The following is a 25,829-nucleotide window of genomic DNA, read 5'->3' as shown; positions in this document are numbered from 1 at the left end:
TGATCATTGGTCTTTAAAAAAAATTAAGAAAAAATTTTTAAATAAAAATTTTAAAAAAAGATCTTGGGGGAAAAAAAAAGTCTGGGCTCCCCTGCCTTATACCAATGAAAAAATACTAGGTTTTGGTGTACAATAAAAGTTTCCTGTTGTATTTTATTACTATAAAAAGTGAAAAGTGAAAGAAAATCATAAGTTATGAAGAAAAGGATAATGGCTGGAAGGTTTAGTAGGCCTATTTGGAAAAACAAAACTAATGTAAATGCCTCAAATGATTGATTTATAAACCTGAGAGCAATACTATGGAATTTATTGATAACATTTCCAAGATTGTTCATCCTCTTGAACAAAAAGTGTCCGAAAAATTCCTTGTCATTCGTGGAATATCAATTGAAATGCCTGCTATACTAAAATGAGAGTTGGTCGAGGTAGTTGAGATGTGTGGAATAGGGAATATTATTAAGGTCCGTATAGTATCTTCTAAACTTTCCTAGGCACGCTAGAAATGTTTAGATTATGTTCATGTCTCTTGGGATACAAAACAAGTATTTAGATTTATCGCATCGTTTTCCATAACAACGTGCGTATTTTACCATGCTTTTTGCCCTGATCGGAAGTCACTGCCTGTTGACCATGGCGGAACCATTGTTGGATGCAGAGTGCGCAGTCTAGTTTTTATTCTACGTCATTTGTATGTATTGTTTTTTACCGGAATGTCGACCTCTCCAACATGACCGCCACTTCGGCACGTCTGTTCGCCAGTTTACTGTGGCGCGTTGATGTATCTACTCTTCAAATATATGTGTACAGTGCGCTAGTGTATCTAGGAATACGTTTGGAAATACACACTAAGCGCGCTATTTCCACAAGGGAACGTTCGAAAACTCCGAGAGAATGGTTTGAGTGGGTCGTCCGATTATACAGACCACCCTCTCGTCGCTGACTTTAGAGTCAAAGCAGGGTGAGCGCCAACTAAGTAAACTACTAGAAGTGAAACTAAATTTAATTCAGTTTTGCGTCATGTCATGCAAGCGTCCTTTCATAGCGTGTATATCTATCCATTCAAAAACGTTTTAATTCTTGTTTTTGTAAATGACTGAAACGCATAAAATTGACAACAATTATTGACGTTTTGTTATCAGTAAATAATACAGACACTTTTACACGTAATTGCTTCTGAACTCTCACCTCGTGTCTGAGCAAACACACTAAGCCCGTGAGCGGCCCCCTTTGACCACTGTGACCAACATCAGACGTATGCACCTCGTGTCTGAGCAAACACACTAAGCCCGTGAGCGGCCCCCTTTGACCACTGTGACCAACATCAGACGTATGCACTGTGGTCAGATCAGTGTCATCCATTGAAGCTCCAAGGCTTATTCAAATATTCAGATTAAAGCTTTTATATTCCCATCAGAACATTTTTAAGAACAATTTTGTGTTTTTGCAAACCTAGAATGAAAATGTCAACAAACGAAAAAAAATACAACGCTAACCAACCAAACTATGAACTATAAATTTGAAAGGTCGGTTCCAACTTTGTTTCAATTATCAATTTTTTTAACCCACAATGATATCCCTGTCTGTTTTCTTGGTATAAAACTGAATTATTGCTTGCAGAATATCTTCAGCAATGCATGGTGAATGATGCTCTAAACAGTTTTAAGGTTAATGTTATGAGGTCTCCTATATTTAAAATACAGAATTAGCTTTTTGTGCACAGTATTGTTTATGCTTTCATCCTCGATCAGGCTGTGCCAAGGTGAAATTTTAACACTATACACCATCTCATCCTGTACTTTCTACTTTGGCTACAGACCAGATGTTTTTTTACTCAAAAAAGAGAACATCTCCAGTTTCACCGCTTTTTTGTCTATTATTTACAAACCCCGACATTCATTGAAGCAACAGCACTTCTTTTTTCTTTTTTTACTTTTATTGCGTCAGGAAGGGCATCCGGCGTAAAAAAAAATTGTGTCGAACATATATGTGCGTTCATCTGATATGACACGCTGTGGCGACCCCGAAAGGGACAAGCTGAAAGAAACTTACTTTTACCATTATTAACAAGGGTAAACACAAGCAGCATGTCTAACTCTCTTTGCTCAACTTTGCCCAGACTGTGTTCTTAACTTAGAGATGAAAGTGGACTTTCATGAAAATTCCCTAAAATAAAAATGCGAGCACTGAAGGTGTGAAGTCCTGCTAGGGAGGTCCAGGGGTATGCCCCGCCGGGAAATTTTTTAATAAATGGATGGCTGTGGTGCATTCTGGCGATATCTGGGAACAAAATTCAGACAAAAATTGAAAGTAAAATTTAAGTCCTGACCACAAAAAAAAAATGGGCAGAAGTTCCCCAAGGGCCAAGCCCATATTTTTTTGCCCCCATCCCCCTGTCACTGGATAGCACAAAATCACATGACATTAAAATATGCCTAAAATGGCAGTTTATCTCAAGACAAATGAGTTAAGTGAACTATTCAGTAAAAAGACAGCTAAAATTGTCCTTTTCCCCACATTATACATATTATAGTATATAGAATATACACGAAAATATATCCTAGAATTTCTACACTATACAGCAAAACATGGTAAAGAAGTTGATCTGTAGTAATTTTTATTAATGTTTAAGTCTCAAACTTGTTACATCGCGTTGTACTGATACACTCGACCATATTGCTCACTATCTTAAATATAGATCTAGTAATACTAATAGTATAATGAGTTGCCTTTTTATATATATATATATGGCAGTACCATATCTACAGGTGTGGTCAGTCATGCTCGCAGATAAAGTTGCGGGTGTGATCAGGGATGGCCTTAAAATAACTTACTGGATTAATATAACATAACTGTAAATTAAAAATAAAATACTCAAATATATAACTAAAATGGAAAACTAAAATTTCAAACTCAGAAATGATCATTTCCAAATTCAACTGACATTAGTAGAACATGATATAAACACACTGCCTCGCGATCGACACAATGAGCACCCCTGGTGTAAGTGAATTTTCTTTGACATGGCTCATGAAGTTGATGACTTTCGATGTAAAAACGCCCGCATTACGTGAAGCAGCTCTGAACATGCGCTTTCGGCCAAACTTCCGCACTTGCTCGGTACGGTTAACTTGCATTTCCTGTTTCCAGGTGAATACTGGTTGATTTGGAGCAAGCTTATTTAGTAAACGTTTAAGACATAAACACGTAAATTAATGTCAAGACTACACAAAATAAGACGTCTTGAGAGAATGCGAGGGGAGGGGCGTTACTGTTACTCGTGTTAGTGCCTCTACACGGCTACGCTCGTGAAAACAAAACAACGAGCTCAAACGCATGTTTGTTCAATGTTGTCAACTAGTGTCCAGATTAATTTTAACCAATTTCTCCTCAATTTTACGGAGGAATTTTCGTGAAAATTTTAAAATCTGGAGGACTTTCATCACGATTTTCATGTGCGCTTAGAATGTGCGACACGTGCGCAGTTGCATTGGTCTGGAATTGTTTTTTTTAATCCATGCAATTTAAACAGAATTCCGCCTATAAACATAAAATCACTTATCTGCCCTTGTGTGTGTTCGGAAAGGGGCAGCTGTAAACCGTTGGCATTACCGGTTTACAGTTCTGAGGTCCAGGGTTAAATCCCGGCCCCGCCTGTGTGGATTTAAATGATCTCCCCGTGCCTGCTTGGATTTTCTCCGGTCACTCTCACATCCCAAAAACATGCATTAATTGGAGACCCGAAATTGCCCCTAGGTGTGATTCTGAGTGCGATTGTTGTCTGTTTCCATGTGCCCTGCCATTGGCTGGCAACCAGTTCGGGGTGTATCGTGCCTCCTGCTCGTTGATAGCTGGGAGAGGCTTCAGCACTCCCGCAATTCTTGTGAGGATAGGCGGATAATAAGATGGATGAAAGTTCCAGAAAATTCCGCAGCGCTGTCTGCTCCACCCGGGACCGTCGAGAACATGCGAAAGCTTTCATGTGCGAATGCATCTCCGAACAAACTCATAAGAGTCTCCTCGCGAAGAAGAAGAAGAAGAAGACGACGAAGAAGAAGAAGAAGACGACGAAGAAGAAGAAGACGACGAAGAAGAAGAGAAGAAGATGAAGAAGAATTGTTTTCCACGTGCAAAGGTATTCCATGGTCATTATCCAAGCCGCTTATCGTCACGAGGGTCGCGGGAGTCCCGGAACTTGACCAAAAGTACAGGAGTACACTCTGAACTGGTTGCCAGTCAGTTTGCTGGGCACATTATCGACACCATCACTCAGCGGCAATTGATCCCACGCTGCCCGCACCAAAGTAAGGCGTGTGTTCCACTACGCGGAAAGGTAGATGCAATTTCTAAAATTTCCATCCATTTTCTTAGCGTCTGTGGAGCCTATCCCAGCTGTCAACGGGCAGGAGGTAGGGTACACCCTGAACTGGTTACCAGCCAATCGCAGGGTACAGACAACAGTTGCACTCAGAATCACACCTCGTGGCAGTTTAGGGTATCCAATTAATATTGTATGTTTTGGGAATGTGATAGAAAACCTTCGCAGGCACAGGGAAAATATGCAAGCTCCACACAGGGCGGCATTTAAACCTTGGACCACAGAACTAAGGCAAACGCTTTACAGCTGCTCCACCGTGACGCCCATTTTTAAAATATATTTTAGAAATATTTACACTTCATAAAGATTTGGAAATCAAATGTGGTCTCTTTTCATGTTACATCACGGTAGTTGCGTGAACTCTTAAAAGTTATAGTTACCCACTAAATTTCAATTCAAGTACATAAGCAAACACAGACTGGTAGTTAACATTTACAATGCACAGTGCTTGCAGTAAGAATAAAAATTAAAATGATCTTGCACGTTGTTAATGCACACTAGCATTTGTGACGTTTATGCTATTTAAAGAACAACTTCTCAAAGCGTTCTGAACGTTGTGAACTGACTTGCATAACTTGCTAGCTAATAAGGAGAATCGCTAAATGTATCTTACCTGTATTTATCTTTTTTTTTTACCTTATACAGACGTTTTGAATGTCAGTCGTGTGCTTTAAACATTTGCAATAAATCATTCTCACGGTTGACAAAAGAAAACACGTCTTAAATAAGGACATGGATGAGAATTATCTTGATTCCTTTAATTTGTTTCATAATTGTAGTTAATGATCTTGTCTTCCTTAAAATTACGTGTTTATTTCATAAACGTTGTTAACCAAACCACCCTGCTCCAACCGTTATTCATCCGGAAACAGGAAATGCAAGTTAACCGTATTGAGCATGTACGTAGCATATACGAAAGCGCAAGTTCAGAACTGCTTCACGTAATGCGAGCACATTTACGTCGAAAGTCATCAACATCCTGAGCCATGTCAAAGGAAATTCAGTTACACCAGGCAGGGGTGCTCTTTGCGTCGAAAGCGAGGCAGTGAGACGGCGTTTAAAAAAAAAAATAATAAAAAAAAAAAAACATTGGACTATCATCCACCTCGTCGCTTGATTCAGATGTGGCCAATAGGTCGAGCGCATAAGCATTAATACGCGTTCTAGCAAGCCGGCCTCCTATTTACGGCAGTCCCGTTATGCCTGCCCCCCCAACCCCTTTACAACAATACGTCACGATTGCCGACAGGAGTGTTACTTCCAATGTATCGCGAGCTTGTTGCCATGAACGATTGTTGAACTAAACTTTCAGCATTTTCAAAACATTCCAGGTATAGACCGTGTTTATTCCTTGACAGGCCAGCGTATTTAATTTTTCTTCAAATAAAGTTTGTCGGATCAAGATTTCATCCACCTCGTCGCTTGATTCAGATGTGGCCAATAGGTCGAGCGCATAAGCATAAATACGCATTCTAGCAAGCCGGCCTCCTATTTACGGCAGTCCCGTTGTGTGTATCATGTTCTACTTATGTCAGTTGAAATTACAAATTATCATTTCTGAGTTTGAAATTTTTGTTTTTCATTTTAGTTATATATTTGCTTATTTTATTTTTAATTTAGTTATGTTGTATTAATCCAGTAAGTTATTTTAAGGCCATCCCTAATCAGACCCGCAACTTTATCTGCGAGCATGACTGACCACACCTGTACATTTTTTGTGTGTGTGTGTGTGTGGTGTGTGGTGTGTGTGTGTGTGTGTGTGTGTGGTGTGTGTGTGTGTGTGTGTGGTGTGTGTGTGGTGTGTGGTGTGTGTGTGTGTGTGTGTGTGTTAAAGGGAACTGATTATACTATTAGTATTACTAGATCTATATATAAGATAGTGAGCAATGTGATCGAGTGTAACAGTACAACGCGACAAAGTTTGAGACTTAAATGTTAATATTAATTACTACAGATGAACTTCTTTAACATGATTTGCTGTACGGTGTAGAAATTCTAGCATATATTCTCGTGTATATTCTATATCTATACTATAATATGTACAGGGTTCCTAAAAATCCGCGAGAACCGGTCAAGCCCCTAAAAAGGCCTTAAATTTAAAAAATATCAAAGGGAGGACCTCTACCGGCAAAATTCTCCCTAAAAAATAAATTAATCTTTTATGTAAAAAAAACAGCGATCCGTCTGGCGTCCAAAACAGCCGGAAATTGTCAACGGAAGTCACCGTGTTGACAACTAGTCGCCATCTTGTCGATATTCCATTGTTTGTTTCCATGAGTAGGCATTTCACTTCGTCTTCATTACGACGTGGCGTAGTTCTTTCATCGATCCGACTTGTATCATGGGGAAGTGGATTTTTCAAGATGCTTTGGTTGAAAGTAAGGAGTTTGGGAGCTGGGTTTGTCGAGATCCAAAAGATCGGCACATGTTTTACTGCCATCTGTGCAAGCAGAGTTACCAGCTTGAAAAGATGGGCGTCAAAGCGCTGGAGTCGCACCGGAAAAACAGGAGACACGGTGATTTGGCGAAGACTCTCTCATCTTCCGTTGGTATGAATCTGTTTCTAAAATATCAAGATAGTGAAGCATCAACTTCAGGCAGCGGTACTGGCAGTGCATGCGCACCTACAGTTGTCCAGTCATCGACTTCAACCAGCCAGAAGTCAGGCTTTATGAGTGTAGTTCAATACACGAAGACGGACTCGTTAAAGGCAGAGATCGTGTGGACTTTAAAAGTGATCTGCAGCCATTACAGTTACAAATCTAGCGAAAATATTTAGAAAGTGTTTGCAGTCAGGTTCCCAGACAGTGACATTGCTAAAAACTACCACTGTGTGGAAAGGAAGACTTTGTATCTGGCTACATTTGGCATCGCTGCCCACTTTTCATCTCTACTGCCTCAAAGTCAAAAAAGCCAGAATAGAGACTGACATATCTACACTTATTGAGAAGGCTGACAGGCTGTGTGAGGAGGCAGAAGAAAAGAGGAATCTGAGGTTTATCACCAAGGCCAATGCGCTCAGAGCAAAGGACAAGAGAGCCACTTTGGCACCTCTGCAGCAACAAATAGAGGAGGCACTGGGTAGGCTGAAGGAGCTAGAGTCGGGGTGCTGAGACAGACATAAGTAGAAGACATTTGTTTATATAGTTGCAATTGTAGTTAGAATCTGTTTCTCTGTAGACTATGTGAAGACATTGACAATGGTCATATCAATGAGAACTACCACAAGGGTTGACAGGGGATCACTGTCACAGGTACTGAAGTACTGGAACATTTGATGAACCAAAAACGGTTGATGGCACCATTGGGTGAGTCTTTTTTCCTTACTCTTGATTTCCCACGATGGCCCTAAATTTTTCCGTGTCGGCCCTAAATTTTTCGTGTCAGCCCGTAAGAATGCCCCTAAAAAGCCCTTAATTTTTTTTGGTCAGACTGAGTATGAACCCTGTATGTATAATGTGGAGAAAAGGACAATTTTAGATGTCTTTTTACTTTATAGTTCCCTTAATTCATTTGTCTTGAGATAAGATGGTATATTTTAATGACAAATGTGATTTTGTGCTATCCAGTGATAGGGGATGGGGGGCAAAAATATCTGGGTTTGGGCCTTGGGGAACTTCTTCCCAATTTTTTTTTTTTTTTTTTTTTTTTTTTTGTCAGGACTTGGAAATTTTACTTTCAATTTTTGTCTAAATTTTGTTCACAGATATCGCCAGAATGCACCACAGCATCCATTTTTTTGAAAATTTCCATGAAAGTCCACTTTCATCTCTGAGGAATAAACACGAACAGTCTATACCTGCAATATTTTCAAAATGCTGAAAGTTTAGTTCAACATAATCGGGGTTAGTGGCAACAAACTAGCAATACATTGTAACAAACATTCCGATCGGCAGTCATGATCTATTGTTATAATCTAGTGTAATTTACAGCGGTATCTATTGTCAATCCATTGAATAAAGCTAGCGGTAGATGATCTATATCTTCCTAAACCATGTAGAGGGGAAATGTTTTCAACTTCAAGATAACGCGGGAGAATGACCGTTCGCATTTAGATATTTGGATAGACTAGTTTCATATTAGAACTTCGATGAAGTCAAAGTAAATCACAATCTCATACTTTTTTATTGTAAGATACTGAAAATGTACCTGTGTTATATCCTAGAAATGTTTCCAGTGTAACTGAATTTCCTTTGACATGGCTCTTTATGCTGATGACTTTTGACATAAATGCTCTTGCTGTACGTGAGGAAGCTCGTAACTTCCGAACATGCTCAGTACGGTTAACTTCCATGTCCTGTTTCTGGGTGAATACTGATTGTTTTGTGACCAACGCTGTTTTATTGAAAGGATCGGTGCTGGTCGGCGCTCAGGAGACAAAGGCGACACTCAACAAAAGACCAACGTTCCCAAATGCTATTTAGCCTCAATAACTGCCATATTTATTTCGACCAAATGCAAGTTCTCAAAACACAGTTGACATTGCGTGAAATCAATCATATGAGCCCCTTACCTATACCGAGAAGGTGGAGAGCCGATCACCCAGGTAGAGGTCCGCTTGTCAACCAGCTGGGCGTCCGTACGAAACCCGCAGCAGACTCTACCTGTTTGTACTCTACATCTCTCTATTATACTTTTCAGTTGCGTGCGAGAGAAAGGGCGGGTGGCCTACCCGTCCCACCTGGCGCCGCAATGTTTCCTGATTTACTATTGACACCTAAGTGTGTCCTTCAGGCTCTGAGAAACATCTTACGCAGCCATAACTGTCAAGACATCCCACAACAATGTTCGTCTTTGGTATGCATGTGAACAAGATAGTGAAACGGTCACGACGTCTTGACCAGAAAAACAAGTGAGTGAAAAGCAACTTATATGCGAAAAACAAGTGAGTGTATGCATGCGAACACGATAGTGAAACGGTCAAGACGTCTTGACCAGAAAAACAAGTGAGTGAAAAACAGGTGAGTGAAAAACAACTTATATAACCATGGTTGCACAATACATTCGGGTATTCAACAGTTATGGGAAGCATCACTAATTAACACTCCTCTCAATAAAATAATGTCAAGACTACATAAAATAAGCGACCTCTTTCAATATCTAAGTATTTCTACTCGTAACAAATTTTACGTGCCAGATTTTTCATGCTGGACTGTGCAGATTTGCGAGTCAGACGGTTTCTCTATTCTTATTTCTTCCAGTTGTTTTTTGGGTCATGTTACATTTTGTCAGTGGTCTCACACCTCAAGGTAGCATGGAGCTGTGTCTGCAAGCCACAGAAGTTGTTCAGGTAGTTGAGCTCATCCAGGCTCGCACATCAATGCAAACTGTGGCAAGAGGGTTTGGTGTCTCTCAGAACAGTGCTGCGTCCATTGACGAGATACCAGGATACAGGCCCGTATACAAGTGGACGTGGAGGGGGGCCGATGGAGGCAACAACCAAGCACCAAGACAGCTACTCGGTCCTTTGTGTAAGGAAGAACAGGGGCGGCACTGCGGCAGCCATGCAAAATGATCCCCAGCAGGCCACTAATGTGTATATTTTTACTCATACTGTCGGAAACTGACTCCACGGGGGTGGTATGACGACCTGATATCCACAAGTGGGGCCTGTACACCCAGCCCAAAATTGTGCAAGTGCAAGTGGATTGGCATTTGCTAGAAAACACAAAAATTGGCAGATTCACCATTTGTTCCCTCTGTTTTTCATGGATGAGAGCAGGTTCATCTTGACCACATGTGAAAGGCGTTTGACAAAGCCTGCAGATCCCATTGGCACTGTTCTTTTAACTGCAGCATCAATTTATGGTTTGGTAGTGGGTCAGTAATGGTGTTGGGTGGCATTTTTTTGGCGGGCTGCAAAACTATGCGACCTGGGTATGCTAGCCAGAGCTACACTGACTATCATGACCGGGATGAGATCCTCAAGCTCATTGTAAGACCACAGGCTGGTGCAGTTGGTCCTGAGTTCACTCTGATATACAGTGAAGAAAATAAGTATTTGAACACCCTGCTATATTGCAAATTCTCCCACTTAGAAGTCATGGAGGGGTCTGAAATTTTCATCGTAGGTGCATGTCCACTGTGAGAGTGATACTCTCAAAAGAAATATCCAGAAATCACAATTTATTTATTTTTTTAAACGATTTGTGTGATACAGCTGCAAATAAGTATTTGAACACCTGATGAAACCAATGTTAATATTTGGTACAGTAGCCTTCATTTGCAATTACAGAGGTCAAACGTTTCCTGTAGTGTTTCACCAGGTTTGCACACACTGCAAGAGGGATTTTGGCCCATTCCTCCACACAGATCTTCTCTAGATCAGACAGAAACACAGAGTTTCAGCTTGCTCTGAAGATTTTCTCTTGGGTTTAGGTCTGGAGACTGCCAGGTCTTTGATATGCTTGTTACGGAGCCATTCCTTGGTTTTACTAGCTGTGTGCTTCTGGTCATTGTCATGTTGAAAGACCCAGCCATGACCCATTGTTTTAAAACATTTCTGATACCTCGCTCAGGAGTTCAGTATCAAATTTTAATAGGATCGTTGGAGATAGGCACTCAGAAATGAAGACAAGACACACTTCTGGCTACCAACAATTGACACTTTATTGGTCCCACACAGAAATGGTAACACGAGCACAAGCACAAATCACGTGGTATGAAGCTAAGTAATATCCAACCAGCTCTTAGAAGAATATCCAGCCCTTACCGTGGGCCAATAGGAGGGAGAGCCAACACTCCAGGTGGAGCGAGCTTCAATACCGGCTGGGCGTCCGTACGCAACCCGCAGCAGACTCTACTGAGAGTATCCAAAGTTCTCTTTTTATACTCTAAGCGTGTGGGGAAGGAGGGGTGAGTGGCCATTTCAGCCCGCCTGACGCCACGCTATCTTTGTTCTTAACAAATGGCTTTGCTCAACATCATATATAACATAAAAATCTTTTTATGACATTGCTGGTTATACAAAGCTATTGCGAAACAGTCGAAGCTATTGCGAAACATCTTTTAAATATGGAAAAACAACACAATTAAATTATTCTTACTTCATTCCACTCTTGATGTTTTTCCATCATTCAAAATGTAAGCAATTGATTATAGGCGATTTATATATTTCCCTCTCTACCTCAAGCCGGATGCGTCGCACATAATAGCAAGTTCCCATATTGCATAGCGTAAGCACACAAACAACAATCATTACCCACGATCAAGGGTGGCACGAAAGTAGCACGCGCAGTGGAGGACATTCCTGTGAAGATGTCCCACCAATGATGAGCTGACTCCTGTTGTACTAATTTAGCGGCATGCACTACTTCCCCGCTTACTACCAGAGTTGACACCATGAGACTGGAAATGTTAGACGCATGTGACTCGATGAGTTTTTGGATGTCTGTAGAACTCTCCAATGCGCATTTGAATCGTTCCAGAGACACTGACCAGGGGGAGCGTAGTACCTCCCACTGGACCGCAGTCAACCTGTGGGACTCCGAATAGTTGGTCAAACGATACGTCATGTTTCCCCAGCGCCATATGTGTACATCTCGAAGGCATCCTACAAAAGGAACCGAAGGTACTTGTGAGTTATTTTGTGTTGTAGCCACACAGAGAGTATGCGGTCCAACTTGCCACATCATCTCTCTGGCTGGCTCCCTAGTCCAATCACAAAGTACAACCTCTGAGTCGGTTAGGCACGGATTCGAGTACGCATGTTGTAATCTGCAAGCCAACCCTTGGTCTGTTAAGTCACATAAATCTGATTTAAAGGTTTTGTTGGTTTTTGGTTCAAACCACTCTCCGTCCATGTGTAAAAACCAATATCCACTTGTCGTTATAATAGGCAAAACTTGATATTTACAAACCACCTTTGTTGTCGTCACATTGTACTGAGTCCAATACCCCGTACATTTATGTTTGTCACATTTGGTATGTTCGGGATGTAATGTCAACCACAAAGAGTTGGAAATTTTCCAAACCTTCCGCCACTCTTGATAATTTCCCGACGTAACTATCCTTAGAAACGACTCTTTTTGAGCCGCAGCGTGTAGAGTTTGAATACTACATACTGTCCAGCTACTCTGTTTTTCCAAGTTCTGAAACACTTCCCCTGCTTCGTACCATAATTTGATATCCCAATTAAACACTGTTTTCCAAAGTTCTGCATTTTCTTTTTGTCCCACCAGAGCCTTAGGAAGCCAAACCCCTACTTGATGCAAGGCCCTGGCAGAGTGTTCTCCAGTATTGGACAGCATGGTTCTAGTTACCTCATTATCAGCAGTATTTGCCAATACCAATACAGTTCCCGTTCCCCCCAACAAAGTATCATACCATGCCCTTTTTATTCTGTTACATATCGGAATCGGGGGAAAGTGAATCGTCCAGTGTATCTTGGTTTCAACCACTGCTTGAGCTAGGTGTGTACAGGTGTCAAGAATGGGAGTCAAGTGTGTTTGAGTTATTTTTGGCGTCATTGTTTCTTTAGAAATGACTGTCATATCATACCCCCACCTCATATCACCATCATCCCCAACCTCCCTGATGGTGAAATCCTCTTCTGCAATGCCGTCCAAGTCGTTCCTCGATGATCAGCATGACACCCCCTATAGCGAAATTCGTCCAATTTCCACTTACACGTGGCGGAGGAAGCGGAGACTGTCACCTTACTCCCCCGTATCATCATGGGAAGATCACAGGTAATGTTGACTGAAATTCTCCGTATCATCCCGATGAACTGGCTTTTCTCGCACACATGACCTTCGGTCATTCCCCAGGAGAGTCGGACCATAGCTGCGTCCTACCGTCGAGGGTCGTCCAATCAGCAGCTCCCACTTCAGCAAGCACACACCAAGCTGCAACAGATATGGTTACCACTATTGACAAAAGAAAACATGATTAGTCTTCTCACGAATAGCATTTACTGATGGGTACATTTACCCATTTTTCCTGTCCTTGATACAACACGCTGACTGTTGCATCAGACCCCTGAGCTATAATTTCCGCCGCTCGAGGAGGTCCTGATTGCATTTTCCCCAAAGATATGCGAAACGGTGTCATTTTTACCTTTCCCACCAATATTGTCTGCACATCAATTCCTGTTCCAAATTGAAATTTACCTTTTTTCAAATACAAAGTCATTCCAGCCAGGATGTCCATTCCAATTATCCACTCTGGGATGGGGGTGACGACCACTTCAAATTTCCGTATTGGCATTTTCCCAATTTTCAATGGAAGAATTACTGCTTTTCCATTTACAATTTGTCCCCCCAATCCTCGCAGTGGAACATTTTCACCCTTCATTTTATCAGGGTTTCCGTCTCCAATTGAACATGGGGTCTGATGTCCCCAACTGACCATCGATTGACAATTTTGTTCTGGCTGGTTGACTGAGTTTGGCCTCCATCCTAGCTGAGGAGGTCAAAGGTACGTGACCTCTTGTCCTTATTTTTCCCCTTACTCTTGGGTTTCGCTCGGCCCTTTCTCACAGCAGCCACATAGCTGGGGCCTCTTGTGTCTACTAGCATGTCGTCGCTTGAGTCTGTATCTTCCTCTTCCTCTTCTTCATCCTCAAATGCATCCAAGGGAGGGGCTGTTGGTTGAGCTGCCGGCGTCATCATTCCCTTTAAGATGGTGGCCAGCTGAGCAATTTCTGATTTTCCCTTTGATTCCTTGCTCAAGCAACTTACCTTCAATCCCCTTTGTTTGCATCTTGCAGCCAAGGCACTTCTGGGCAGTCCGTCAATTTCTTCTGCCGGTACTCCCGCTGCAATGAGTGCTTTCCACATTTCCCGCCTACTACTCCCGCCTTCGGGCGGTTTCGCGCGCGGTTGTCTGCCATCTTTTTCGGACCTGTAATTCTCAGGGCGAGCCTGATGTACTGTGTCTCCCCAATCTCCCAAAGTCGCCAACTCCAACAAGCGCGTTTTCACGTCACTGAAGCCGTTATCGACGGCTCCTAACAAAATGGTAAGTATCGCAGACCTATAGTGGGGGGGGTGCGTCTCGAATCATTGCATCACGCACCACCTTTTGGCACTGCTGTTTCATCAATAAAAGCATGACCCGCTCGCGATATCGACTCGCGCGTACACAATCTCCCCATCCTGTGAATTGCGTCGCGGATGGTTACCCAAAGCTTTTTGATCTTGGGCCAATCATGCCACGTTGTATACACAGATTGCGCTGTCATAGCATACAAGGCAAATAGTGAAAAAGAATCACCTACCGCCATTGCTCTCCCGTTTGCACGGAACTCGGCATTCATTCGAGAATCTGAACTCAATCCTCCAAATCGCGAAAAGTCCTCTGAGTCAAGCTCTATGGCGTCAGCTCCTTCCTCATACATCCGCCTGAGCCAAGAATCAGCTGGTTCTCCCTGCTTTTGTCGATACTTTGATGTTAAATGGGCTATCTCTTCCTGAGAGAAGTCCTCTTTTGTTATCGTCATTCTGGGCGGCGGCCGAGGCTGTTCTATTCGCCTCATTATAGGGTTTCCTTCCCTATCAACTATAGGAACATTATTCTCATCTCACTGTTCTTCAAAGACGGGCAAGACAACATGCTGTTCCTCCCGTCTCCGCGAGATGGGTTTAACTTGGAGATGTCCAAGTCGTGGGTACAGCGGTTGAGGTTTCATTTCCCCGCCATATTGCATGTCGCCATCTCCCCATATGTCGCCATTCCATCCCTCTGGCTCCCAGTCTTCCTGGAGTGCCACAGCGAAGGAGCGGACCTGTTTTGGGTCGATGCGACGCCGTCTTTTGTTACTTTTCTCGCGCGCCATAGAAGAAATAAAAGCCACTGATTTCTCTAACATTTTCTGCGCTTTAGCTTGGTCAGATTCAAGCTCTTTAATATTCTCTTCAAGTTGCGCTATCTTTTTATCTTTTTGCATTTCAGAAGCGCACACTTTATCCAAAGCCTTTGTTCTTTCCTTCCAGGCTTCGGCAAAAATCAACAACATCTCTCGGACGCCACCCAGTGGGGCTTTGTCCCTCACATCCACCCTGCTTAACATGCGCTGTAGCAGTGGTGGAGTTACCAAGGGAATATCCCCTATCCACGGTTTAGGGCGTCCCCCGTACCGTCTAAGGAGTTTCCCTATTTCTTCAAATCTAAGGCTCTCCCAGTCGGAGACACCATCCTCATTGGGAGCCACCTCCGCTCCCTTCACAGTTTTACACTTAAAACTTGAGGCCACTTCCGCCTCCTTCACAGTTTTGCTCTTAAAGCAAGAAGCCATTTCTGAATGTATTCTCCGCGATCCTGCCGACAACGCCAAAAATGTTTTAAAACATTTCTGATACCTCGCTCAGGAGTTCAGTATCAAATTTTAATAGGATCGTTGGAGATAGGCACTCAGAAATGAAGACAAGACACACTTCTGGCTACCAACAATTGGCACTTTATTGGTCCCACACAGAAATGGTAACACAAGCACAAGCACAAATCACGTGGTATGAAGCTAAGTAATATCCAACCAGCTCTTAGAATATCCAGCTCTTACCGTGCGCCAATAGGAGGGAGAGCCAACACTCCAGGTAGAGCGAGCTTCAATACCGGCTGGGCGTCCGTACGCAACCCGCGGCAGACTCTACCGAGAGTATCCAAAGTTCTCCTTTTATACTCTAAGCGTGTGCGGAAGGAGGGGTGAGTGGCCAATTCAGCCCGCCTGACGCCACGCTATCTTTGTTCTTAACAAAAGGCTTTGCTCAACATCATATATAACATAAATATCTTTTTATGACATTGCTGGTTATCCAAACATCCTTTTATGACATTGCTGGTTATACAAAGCTATTGCGAAACAGTCGAAGCTATTGCGAAACATCTTTTGAATATGGAAAAACAACACAATTAAATTATTCTTACTTCACCCATCTTCAATGTTCTGACTGAGCGAAAGAGGTTGTTCCCCAAAATCTCACAAGACATGGCCAGAGTCATCCACTCCTTAATACAATGCAGTCATCCTGTCCCATGTGCAGAAAAACACCCCCAAGGCATGATGCTACAACCCCCATGCTTCACAGTAAAGATGGTGTTCTTGGGATGGAACTCATCATTTGTCTTCCTCCAAACACGGTAAGTGGAATTATGACAAAAAAAAGTACCATTTTGGCCTCATCTGACCACAAAACCTTCTCCCATGACTCCTCTGTATCATCCAAATAGTCATTGGCAAACTTAAATGAGGCCCCGTAGCTCAGTGGTTAGAGCACTGGTTTGGTAAACCAGGGGTTGTGGGTTCGTATCCCACTGGGGCCTCCACTCCCTGAGAAGGGTTGCGTCAGGAAGGGCATCCGGCGTAAAAATTGTGCCAAACATATATGTGCGTTCATCTGAGATGACACGCTGTGGTGACCCCGAAAGGGACAAGCCGAAAGAAGAAGAAGTCATTGGCAAACTTAAGACGGGCCTTGACATGTGCTGGTTTAAGCAGGGGAACCTTCTGTGCCATGCATGATTTTAAACCATTACGTCTTAGTGTATTGCCAACAGTCACCTTGGAAACGGTGGTCCCAGCTCTTTTCAGGTCATTGACCAAGTCCTGTCGTGTAGTCTTGGGCTGATTCCTCACCTTTCTAAGGATCATTGAGACGCGACGAGGTGATATCTTGCATGGGGCTCCACTCCAATTGAGATTGACAGTCATGTTTACCTTCTTCCATTTTCTAATGATTGCAACAGTGGACTTTTTTTTTTTTTATCAAGATCTCCGTAGCCCTTTCCAGCCACGTGGAGTTGTACAATTTTGTCTCTAGTGTCTTTGGACAGCTCTTGGGTCTTAGCCATGTTACAAGTTTGAGTCTTACTGATTGTATAGGGTGAACAGGTGTCTTCATGCAGCTAACGACCTCACAGAGGTGCATCTGATTCAGGATAATACATGGAGTGGAGGTGGACTTTTAAAGGCAGACTAACAGGTCATTGAGGGTCAGAATTCTAGCTGATAGACAGGTGTTCAAATACTTATTTACAGCTGTATCACACAAATAAATCATTAAAAAAAGGTGTGATTTCTGAATTTCTCTTTTTAGATTATCTCTCACAGTGGACATGCACCTACGATGAAAATTTCAGACCCCTCCGTGATTTCTAAGTTGGAGAACTTGCAATAAAGCAGGCTGTTCAAATACTTATTTTCTTCACTGTATGACAATGTTACACCTTATGTGGATGGAGTGTGTCAGGAGTTCTGCACGATTGAAGGATGTAGTTTTTTTTTTCACCAATTCTGTTCATAATTTTTACAGACATTTCTAGGTACGGCTGAGGTGGGGCGAATTTTCAATTTAGTGGTCTCGGTATTGATCGCTTGTTTTTGAAAATCTAGTTTTATTGGCTTCATGAAGCCACGATATTGAACTCTCACTGGAGTGTGAAGGTCAATGTGAAGCGGCTGGGATGAAAATCAGCGCCTCCAAATCTTAGACAATGGTCCTCAGTTGGGAAAACGATTAGCAACGATAATGATTAAGCGTGTTGCATATACGGCTGTTCTGCGTCAAACGCTGACTCTGTCAGTTTACATGAATGGCTGAAACATGAAAAGATAGGCAGGTTATGGACCAGGTTTGTGGAGACAAAGTGGGTGCATTGGACTTACAAATCAAAGTGGACAGTAATATGTTCCAAGCATTTCACAGAGGACTGCTTTGAAAACAAGCAAGTAGCAAGTAAGTACATACGTGTTCAATTGTTTAGTATTGACAAGTATCTTACCTTGTCTTAAATTTAACTACAATATCGATACAGATATGTCATCTACTATCCATATCCATGTGATGTTTAGGAGGTGACGAAATTTGGACACTATATAAAGTTAGTGTACTGTTGACGCTGAGGTCTTCCTGAAATTTGACTATGGCGGTGTGCGCTCTCAAGTGTTAGGTGCATTATTTAAAATACAGCCTAAATCTTTAAACGTAGACCGACAGTTTAGATTTTTGTTTTACGCCGACTCAGTTGCTAGTACAGCAACAACAAATGACTCACTATTGTGTGGAAGCACCATCAGACGTTTAAACATGTTTGAATTAGATTATTTCGCCAACAAGGTGTACGTAGATTTCTTGAAGCACCTACCAGTCTGTGTTTTGGGTGCGTAGTGCCACGCCAACTTGGTCAGGTCTCACCGAATCCCGTCCTTATGTTGCATTTGACCCTCAGACCGTCACACCGGTTCGAACATATATGGTTGAATTACACCTGCATGGGATGTTTTTTGAACATGGGGAAAATAAAAAAAATCCTCTCCTTCAGTTCCTATATCTTCCACAGAGCATTCTGTAAATTATTGGTTGTTTGTCACTATGCCGAGTAGGGGCATACACATCTCCTAGGTGTTATGGCTTGGGTCCCTTATATATGTTCTAGTTATTTACCTGCAGCAGTCTATGTGTAGCCGCTCACTGTTTTCCATGTCCTCGGAGTTCAATAAACACTCATTGCTTCTGAAATCTATGTGATCTTTTATGCATGCACAGGAAGCCAGTAGCATTTACACATTCCATAAAAACTTCTTCACCACTACTATCTCCTCTAGATACCACTCACGTGTATGATTGTCGGATGTAGGAAGCCATTGTTTACTGGGGTTGTCTAGGTGTGACGTCACACGGAAGCAGTTTCAACAGAGCCTCGGTTTGAAACGGGAGGCATTCCAATTTACAAAGAAAATGAGCACTTGGTGCTAATTTATTTAATTTCTGTTGTGTTTAGAATTAAAAAAAAAATTTTATTAAATTTTAGCTACATTTTCATAATAGACCAAATACATTTCCTCTGGATTTGTTACTTTCTATTCCAGCAAATAACTGCAATAAAACTAGAACATTTAATCGGGTCTGTATAATTTCCCTATCCACTCTCGTTGATAGTTTCAACATTACTGCTGAGAGAGCACAACCGGGCTCCATGCATGCAGTCTAGCAGAGACCGTGTGTGTGTGTGTGTGTGTGTGTGTGGTGTGTGTGTGTGTGTGTGTGTGTGTGTGTGTGTGTGTTATGCACACACACACACATGCACACAGTATGGACGACAATTCGGTCACAAAAATTTTTGGTCTCAATATTTTGTGTTTGATTGCATGTATATTTTATTTAATGGTAATTGTTCCAGATGAACAAAATGGTTGTGAAAGAGAACCAACAGATGGAACAGTCCCCTAATGAGATGGACATGACCTTTCAACTGGAAACTCCAGTTATATCACAAGAGGATCCAGAGTTACATGAACATGCGCCTACAGTGTCTGCTGCAGCAAAACCATCCTTGGTCAATGGGTGTAACAAGGAAGGCTTTGGTGGTGAAGTTTCACAAGATTCAGATAGGTATGAAAACTATAATTCATCTTCGGGATTGAATATTGTAAATATAAAACCTAAATGATTTTTCTTTTTTTTTCTGTTCTTAGTGAAAGCTCCTCTTTATCCTCCTCTTGTTCATCCTCCCCTGTTTTTGAAAATACTGTTGATGATGAGGGCTTAAGACAAGCAGTTCCCTTTAAAACTAAAGATGAAATTTTACTTGAGGTGAGTGGGTTTTTTTTTTTTTTCGTGTATTGCTTTGTGCTCAATTTGTGAAGTACCATATTGAGAAATTATCTAGAAACTCAAATTCCAATGGACCAATTGGAAATAAATCCTTTTCCACCCATGCACCATTGATAACACAACGAAGACGTTTTGTGTTCAAACGAATTTACTTTAACCCTTTTTTTGGAGGGAGAGGGGTTTTGGGCAAATAATCACACATTTTGAATTTGGTGACTGCAAGACATTTCAAAACGCTGGGACAGAGGGACATCACTTTTTTTTAACATTCCTCAAAAAGCACTTGGGAACTGAGAACATGAATTGTTGAATTTGTTATTCTTTTCGTGATGTACAACATCAGTAGCTCAGCAGCACAAGAGTCTGTTTTGGCACACTTTCAATCAGACACATTTCTGGACTACTGGTAATCCAATCTAGCACTCGCACACTTTTACTACGAAACCACAAAGTTGTTACACATGCAGTATGTGGTTTGGGATTATCTTGTTGAAATCAGCAGGGACAGCCCTAAAAAAGATGTTGCTTTGATGGCAAAATATTTTGCTCCAAAACCTGTATGTTCCTTTCAGCATGAATGGTGCCTTCACAACTGTGCAAGCTACCCATCATGGCCTTATAATATCACAGATCCTGTTTTTTTTTTTGTTTTTTATTTTAAGTTTGCGTTAACAATCTGGTCCTTTTTTTCTCTTTGACCCGTAGGACACATTGATGATTTTCAAACGCAATTACTGTAATTTCTCAAATAATGCACACATTTATCCAAAAGTGTTTTCAAAAAGTTAGTAGAGCTCATTATATTTAGGTATGGATGAAAAATAAAAAATACAATCACATTGTATGTCGGATACTGGTCCATAGAGTGTTAAAAAAGGTATACATTTCAATAAAATATTCAATGTCTTATGTTGCACATTTATATATATTACGGTAACGTGTGCCCCCAACCTGAGCTCCTTGGGGAGGTTGCGTTTTACGATCATTAGCATAACATGTTTATTGCTACTCCATCAAAGATCAGAAATGACTGCCCCTGAGTTTTTTTAACTTAAACTAAGACAAAAAGTGACTATAACAGCTAGTTGTGCAACTTCTTTTAAAAGAAATGTCATCACTCGTGCCGATGACGCCGCCAACCTGGAAGTAGTGTTGCAGTCCGAAACAACGATAGTTCGCCTCAGTGGCTTCAGGTGAGTATCAAAACAACGTGACCTCAAACTACTGCCATGGATGGCACAAAGGATGCCATGCTGTAGGAGCAAAATAGGATCACTGTTCATGACTCAATGGAGGAAGCACCGGAACTGTACCAAGGCATCGATGAGTTAGACAGTGATGCAGTAAAGGTATCTACGATGGATATTTTACAGATTGGGGATGAGTCAGATGCTTTTTTTGAAGTCTTGGCCAAGGATGTGTACAGGGATGAGAATTTTCCGCCGATCGGCGGATTTCCGACTTTTTCAGACCAAAATGACCATTCTCGCGATAAGCGCAAATCCGTTGAGAAAATTTCAGGAGTGGGGGGGTAGGGGTAGGGTATCGTGCCTCTCGGTGGTGGGCTCCGAGCTGCAAGTTCATCTTAGTGCTAGCACAAGCACGACTATCATATGCCGTTCTAACTTGCTCGGTAGTGTAAATATTTGCATTTTACGACATAAACATTAAAACTTGTTTGCGGCAGATTACTCGATTGGACAACAGAGTTATACAGTATAACGATCCAATCGAGTTAGTGGTTAATCGAGTTTCACCATTGCCGTGCACATGTGTTCTCGGTTCTCAGAAATCGCAGTGTAACTTGTTAGTTAGCCAAGTAATGGTGCGTGGGACTTAGCGCGAACTGAGCAACAGTGTGTTCAAAGTTTTACGATGGTGAAAGTGTTGGAAAAAAAGGATGAAGATTGAGTGAGTGGTAAAGTAATTTTTATTCATATTGTTCTAAAAACTTGTGCTTCATCTGTACACAATACTAAATCTATGAATAACTGACTGCATATCAAAAAGAAAATATAATGGTGTATCCATATTAAACAGTGAAAGAGATTGAAAATTCATTCTGAAGTATGGCAAATGGTGAAACTTATGTAATGTGCTTCAAATAAGTACAATAATTCAAGCATTGAAGAAATGAAACTGATATTTCAATTTTTGCTGTACTGGTAGAGCACCAAACAAGGGACATTTTTTTCCACAAATAGTTAAATTCAGTGTTGAAATTAATGGTTTTGGGGCTAACAAATTGCTAAAATAGCTTATCTTCTGGGGGCTTTGCCTCCCTGGGCCCCCAACGGGGCACTGCGCCTGCACCCCGCTGAGGGCCTGCGACCCCTAGACCCCTAGCTGCTTTTCAGAATTTTTTCTCATTTGGCATTCTCATCTCTGTATGTAATATAGAGGATGAACTGCATTATGCACAAATGTTTTTTGCACAAATATTTAATGCAAAAAAATGTTTAAGTTAAACAGTGTAAAAGTTTATTCCACACAAATAATGTTATTTGTGTACCATATGTGCTGAGTTTTTCTGGTTTTTTTTTTTTGCGCTTATCTGCAGCCCGTTAGGCAGCACAATATTGTGCAAGCTGTCACCCGGTCCCAAGCTCTGTTAAATGCAGAGGGTTGCATCAGGAAGGGCATCCGGTGTAAAACTGTGCCAAATTTATATGAGCGTTCATCACATGAATTCCATAACTGTTAGGTCATGGCCCGGGCTTCCTTCACCCGCCCCCAGAACTGTTAATCTGCAAGGCGTAGGTAGAAATTCAGATAATGTAGGTCAAAGACAAAAAAAGAGGAGGAAAGCAGTTTCGTCGGAAGAAGAAGAAGAACAAGAAGAAAAGGAAGTTGGTTGGTTAGTTGGTTGAGGGATTCTGTTCTGACAATTACAGGGACCAGGACAAGCGTGGCCGGTGGCCTTTCCAGAGTTATAGATTACCGCTACATCAGCACATGCACAATGATTATTATTAATAGTTTTTGTACGGACAGTTTTTTTTTTTAAAAAAAACAATACAGGTATAAACCTAACAAAATAAAAATACAGATAATTCCTAATATATTGAGCATATGGGTTGCATTGGTGGTGCGCATTGTACATTGGTAAAACGATTTTGCTGGGGTTTTTTTTTTTTCTTTTTAGGTCAACTTTGGGGGTGCACATTATACTTAAGGGTGCATTATACTCGAGAAATTACTGTACATCGATGGACCCATCAGATTGCGGCAGTTTTTAGTTTGTCTCAGTCAATCTCGGATGAGCGCTGTCCAGAAAAGCCGCACTACTTCTGGGTATTGTTGATGTGACTTTTGCTGAGCATGGAAAAGTTTCAACTTGGTTTGATTGTTGTAGCAATAAACTGTTAACTGACAATGGGTTACTTATGCTTTTAGCCCATGTGGCAAGATTCATTACAGAATTGTGCCAGTTTTTAATGCATTGCTACCTTGGACATCATAGGTCACGGGCGTTCAATGTTGGTTTTCGGCATCACATGCAGAGATTTCTCCAGATTCTCTTCATCTTTTGATCATATTACGGACCTCACAAAGAAGAGAACCTTGCACCATCCTTGCTGGTGAACAACTGAGCCTTTCGGGGATTATCCTTTCATACCCAATCATGAAACTGTGACTATATTGCCATGACTCAGACACAGTGATGTAAAAAAAGTGTTTGCTTCTTTCCTGATTTTTTTTTTTTTTCCATCTTTGTCACACTTAAATTTTTACCATCATCAGACAAATGTAAATAGTCCAAAAAGACAAACACAAAATTTTGTTTGTAATTTTGATTAATTCTATTTTGTTGTTCCGTTCAATTTGGCTTGTCCCATTAGATGTCGCCACAGCGTGTGATCTTTTTCCATGTAAGCCTACCTCCTGCATCTTCCTCTGTAACAGCAACTGCTGTCATGTCTTCCCTCACAACATCCACCAAGCTTTTCTTTGGTCTTCCTCTCGCTCTTTTGCCTGGCAGCTCCATCCTCAGCATCCTTCTCTCAATATATACTGACTCTCTTGCCGCTGGACATGTCCAAACCATATAAGTCTGTCCTCTCGAACTTTGCCTTCAAAACATCCCACTTTGGCTGTCCCTCTCATGAGCTCATTTCTAATTCTATCCAACTTGCTCACTCCTAGGGAGAACTTCAACATCTTCATTTCTGCCACCTCAAGTTCTGATTCCTATTGTCTCTTCAGTGCCACTGTCTCTAATCCACACATCATGTCCGGTCTCACCACTGTTTTATAAACTTTGCCCTTCATCTAGCAGAGACTGTGTCACAACACACCAGACACCCTCCGCCAGCTGTTCCAACCTGCTTGGACCTGTTTCTTCACTTCCTTCCCACACTCACCGTTGCTCTGGATTGTTGACCCGAAGTATTTGAAGTCATCCACCCTCGCTACAGTGAAGAAAGTAAGTATTTGAACACCCCGCTATATTGCAATTTCTACCTCTTGGAAATCATGGAGGGGTCTCAAATTTTCATCGTAGGTGCATGTCCACTGTGAGAGAGAGAGAGGGAGAGGGAGGGAGAGAGAAAGAGAACCCTATAAGAAAAATCCAGAAATCACAATGTATGATTTTTTTTTTCTTTTTTTTAACGATTTGTGTGATACAGCTGCAAATAAGTATTTGAACACCTGAGAAAAAGAATGTTATTTGGGTTAGCTAAGGTCAAATGTTTCCTGTAGGTGTTCACCAGGTTTGCACACACTGCAGGAGGGATTTTGGCCCACTCCTCCACACAGATCCTTTCTAGATCAGACAGGTTTCTGGGCTGTTGCTGAGAAACGCGTAGTTTCGGCTCCCTCCAAAGATTTTTTTTTTTTTTTTGGGGGGGTTTAGGTATGGAGACTGGTTAGGCCACGCCAGAACCTAGATATGCTTCTTGTGGAGCCAGTCCATGGTTTTCCTGGCTGTGTGCTTCGCATCATTGTCATGTTGAAAGACCCAGCCACAACCCATCTTCAATGCTCTGACTGAGGGAATAAGGTTGTTCCCCAAAATCTCACAATACATGGCCGCGGTCATCCTTTCCTTAATACAGTGCAGTCGTCCTGTCCCTTGTGCAGAAAAACACCACCAAAGCATGATGCTACCACCCCCATACTTCAAAGTAGTGATAGTGTTCTTGGGATGGAACTCATCATTCGTCTTCCTCCAAACATGGTTAGTGGGATTATGACCAAAAGTTCCATTTTGGTCTCATCTGACCACAAAGCCTTCTCCCATGACTCCTCTGTATCATCCAAATGGTCATTGGCAAATTTAAGACAGGCCTTGACATGTGCTGTTTTACGCAGGGAACCTTCCCTGCCATGCATGATTTCAAACCATGACGTCGTAGTGTATTACAAATAGTCACCTTGGAAACGGTGGTCCTAGCTGTTTTCAGGTCATTGACCGAGTCCTGTCGTGTAGTCCTGGGCTGATTCCTCACCTTTCTAAAGGACCATTGACACACCACGAGGTGATATCTTGCATGGGGGCTCCACTCCAATTGAGATAAACTGTCATGTTTAGTTTCTTACATTTTTTAATGATTGCTCCAACAGTGGACCTTTTTTCACCAAGCTGCTTGGCAATTTCTCTGTAGCCCTTTCCAGCCGTGTGGAGCTGTACAATTTTCTCTCTGGTGTCTTTGGTCTTGGCCATGTTACAAGTTGGAGTCCAACTGATTGTCTGGGGTGGACATGTGTGTTTATGCAGCTAACGACCGCACACCGGTCCATCTGATTCAGGATAACACATGGAGTGGAGGTGGACTTTTAAAGGCGGACTAACAGGTCTTTGAGTGTCAGAAATCTCGTTGATAGACAGGTGTTCAAATACGTATTTGTAGCTGTAGCACACAAATAAATCTTTAAAAAAATCATACATTGTGATTTCT

The 25,829-nt window shown here is 41.8% G+C and overlaps 2 protein-coding genes and 1 non-coding gene across 5 annotated transcripts in view; 2 read left to right on the top strand and 1 right to left on the bottom strand.

The window, feature by feature from the left end:
• The first annotated feature begins 4,017 nt into the window (after window positions 1-4,017).
• The window catches only part of naf1 (nuclear assembly factor 1 homolog (S. cerevisiae)), a 47,268-nt gene continuing 25,456 nt past the window's right edge, over window positions 4,018-25,829 (top strand). Inside the window, exons 1-3 of one of the 2 annotated variants that reach the window (XM_061830382.1) lie at window positions 4,018-4,132; window positions 19,493-19,704; window positions 19,788-19,905. In XM_061830382.1, the coding sequence (XP_061686366.1) occupies window positions 4,103-4,132; window positions 19,493-19,704; window positions 19,788-19,905 (360 nt within the window). In that variant the 5' untranslated portion in view covers window positions 4,018-4,102. The other variant, XM_061830383.1, reaches the window with a different exon arrangement.
• LOC133506337 (uncharacterized) overlaps window positions 9,343-25,829 on the bottom strand; it is a 52,627-nt gene continuing 36,140 nt past the window's right edge. The window contains exons 1-2 of one of the 2 annotated variants that reach the window (XM_061830380.1): window positions 15,876-19,486; window positions 9,343-13,221 (exon numbers count right to left, since the gene is read on the bottom strand). In XM_061830380.1, coding sequence (XP_061686364.1) covers window positions 11,503-12,885 — 1,383 coding nt within the window. In that variant the 5' untranslated portion in view covers window positions 12,886-13,221; window positions 15,876-19,486 and the 3' untranslated portion in view covers window positions 9,343-11,502. Of the gene's footprint in view, window positions 13,222-15,875; window positions 19,487-25,829 lie in introns of those variants that run through there. The other variant, XM_061830381.1, reaches the window with a different exon arrangement.
• Window positions 16,564-16,636, top strand: trnat-ggu (transfer RNA threonine (anticodon GGU)). The gene has a single exon. It is a non-coding gene; the product is annotated as a tRNA-Thr (tRNA).

This window comes from Syngnathoides biaculeatus, chromosome 9, assembly GCF_019802595.1.
Source record: "Syngnathoides biaculeatus isolate LvHL_M chromosome 9, ASM1980259v1, whole genome shotgun sequence".
Classification (NCBI taxonomy): Eukaryota; Metazoa; Chordata; class Actinopteri; order Syngnathiformes; family Syngnathidae; genus Syngnathoides; species Syngnathoides biaculeatus.
This window is presented reverse-complemented; position numbering and strand designations above follow the sequence as displayed.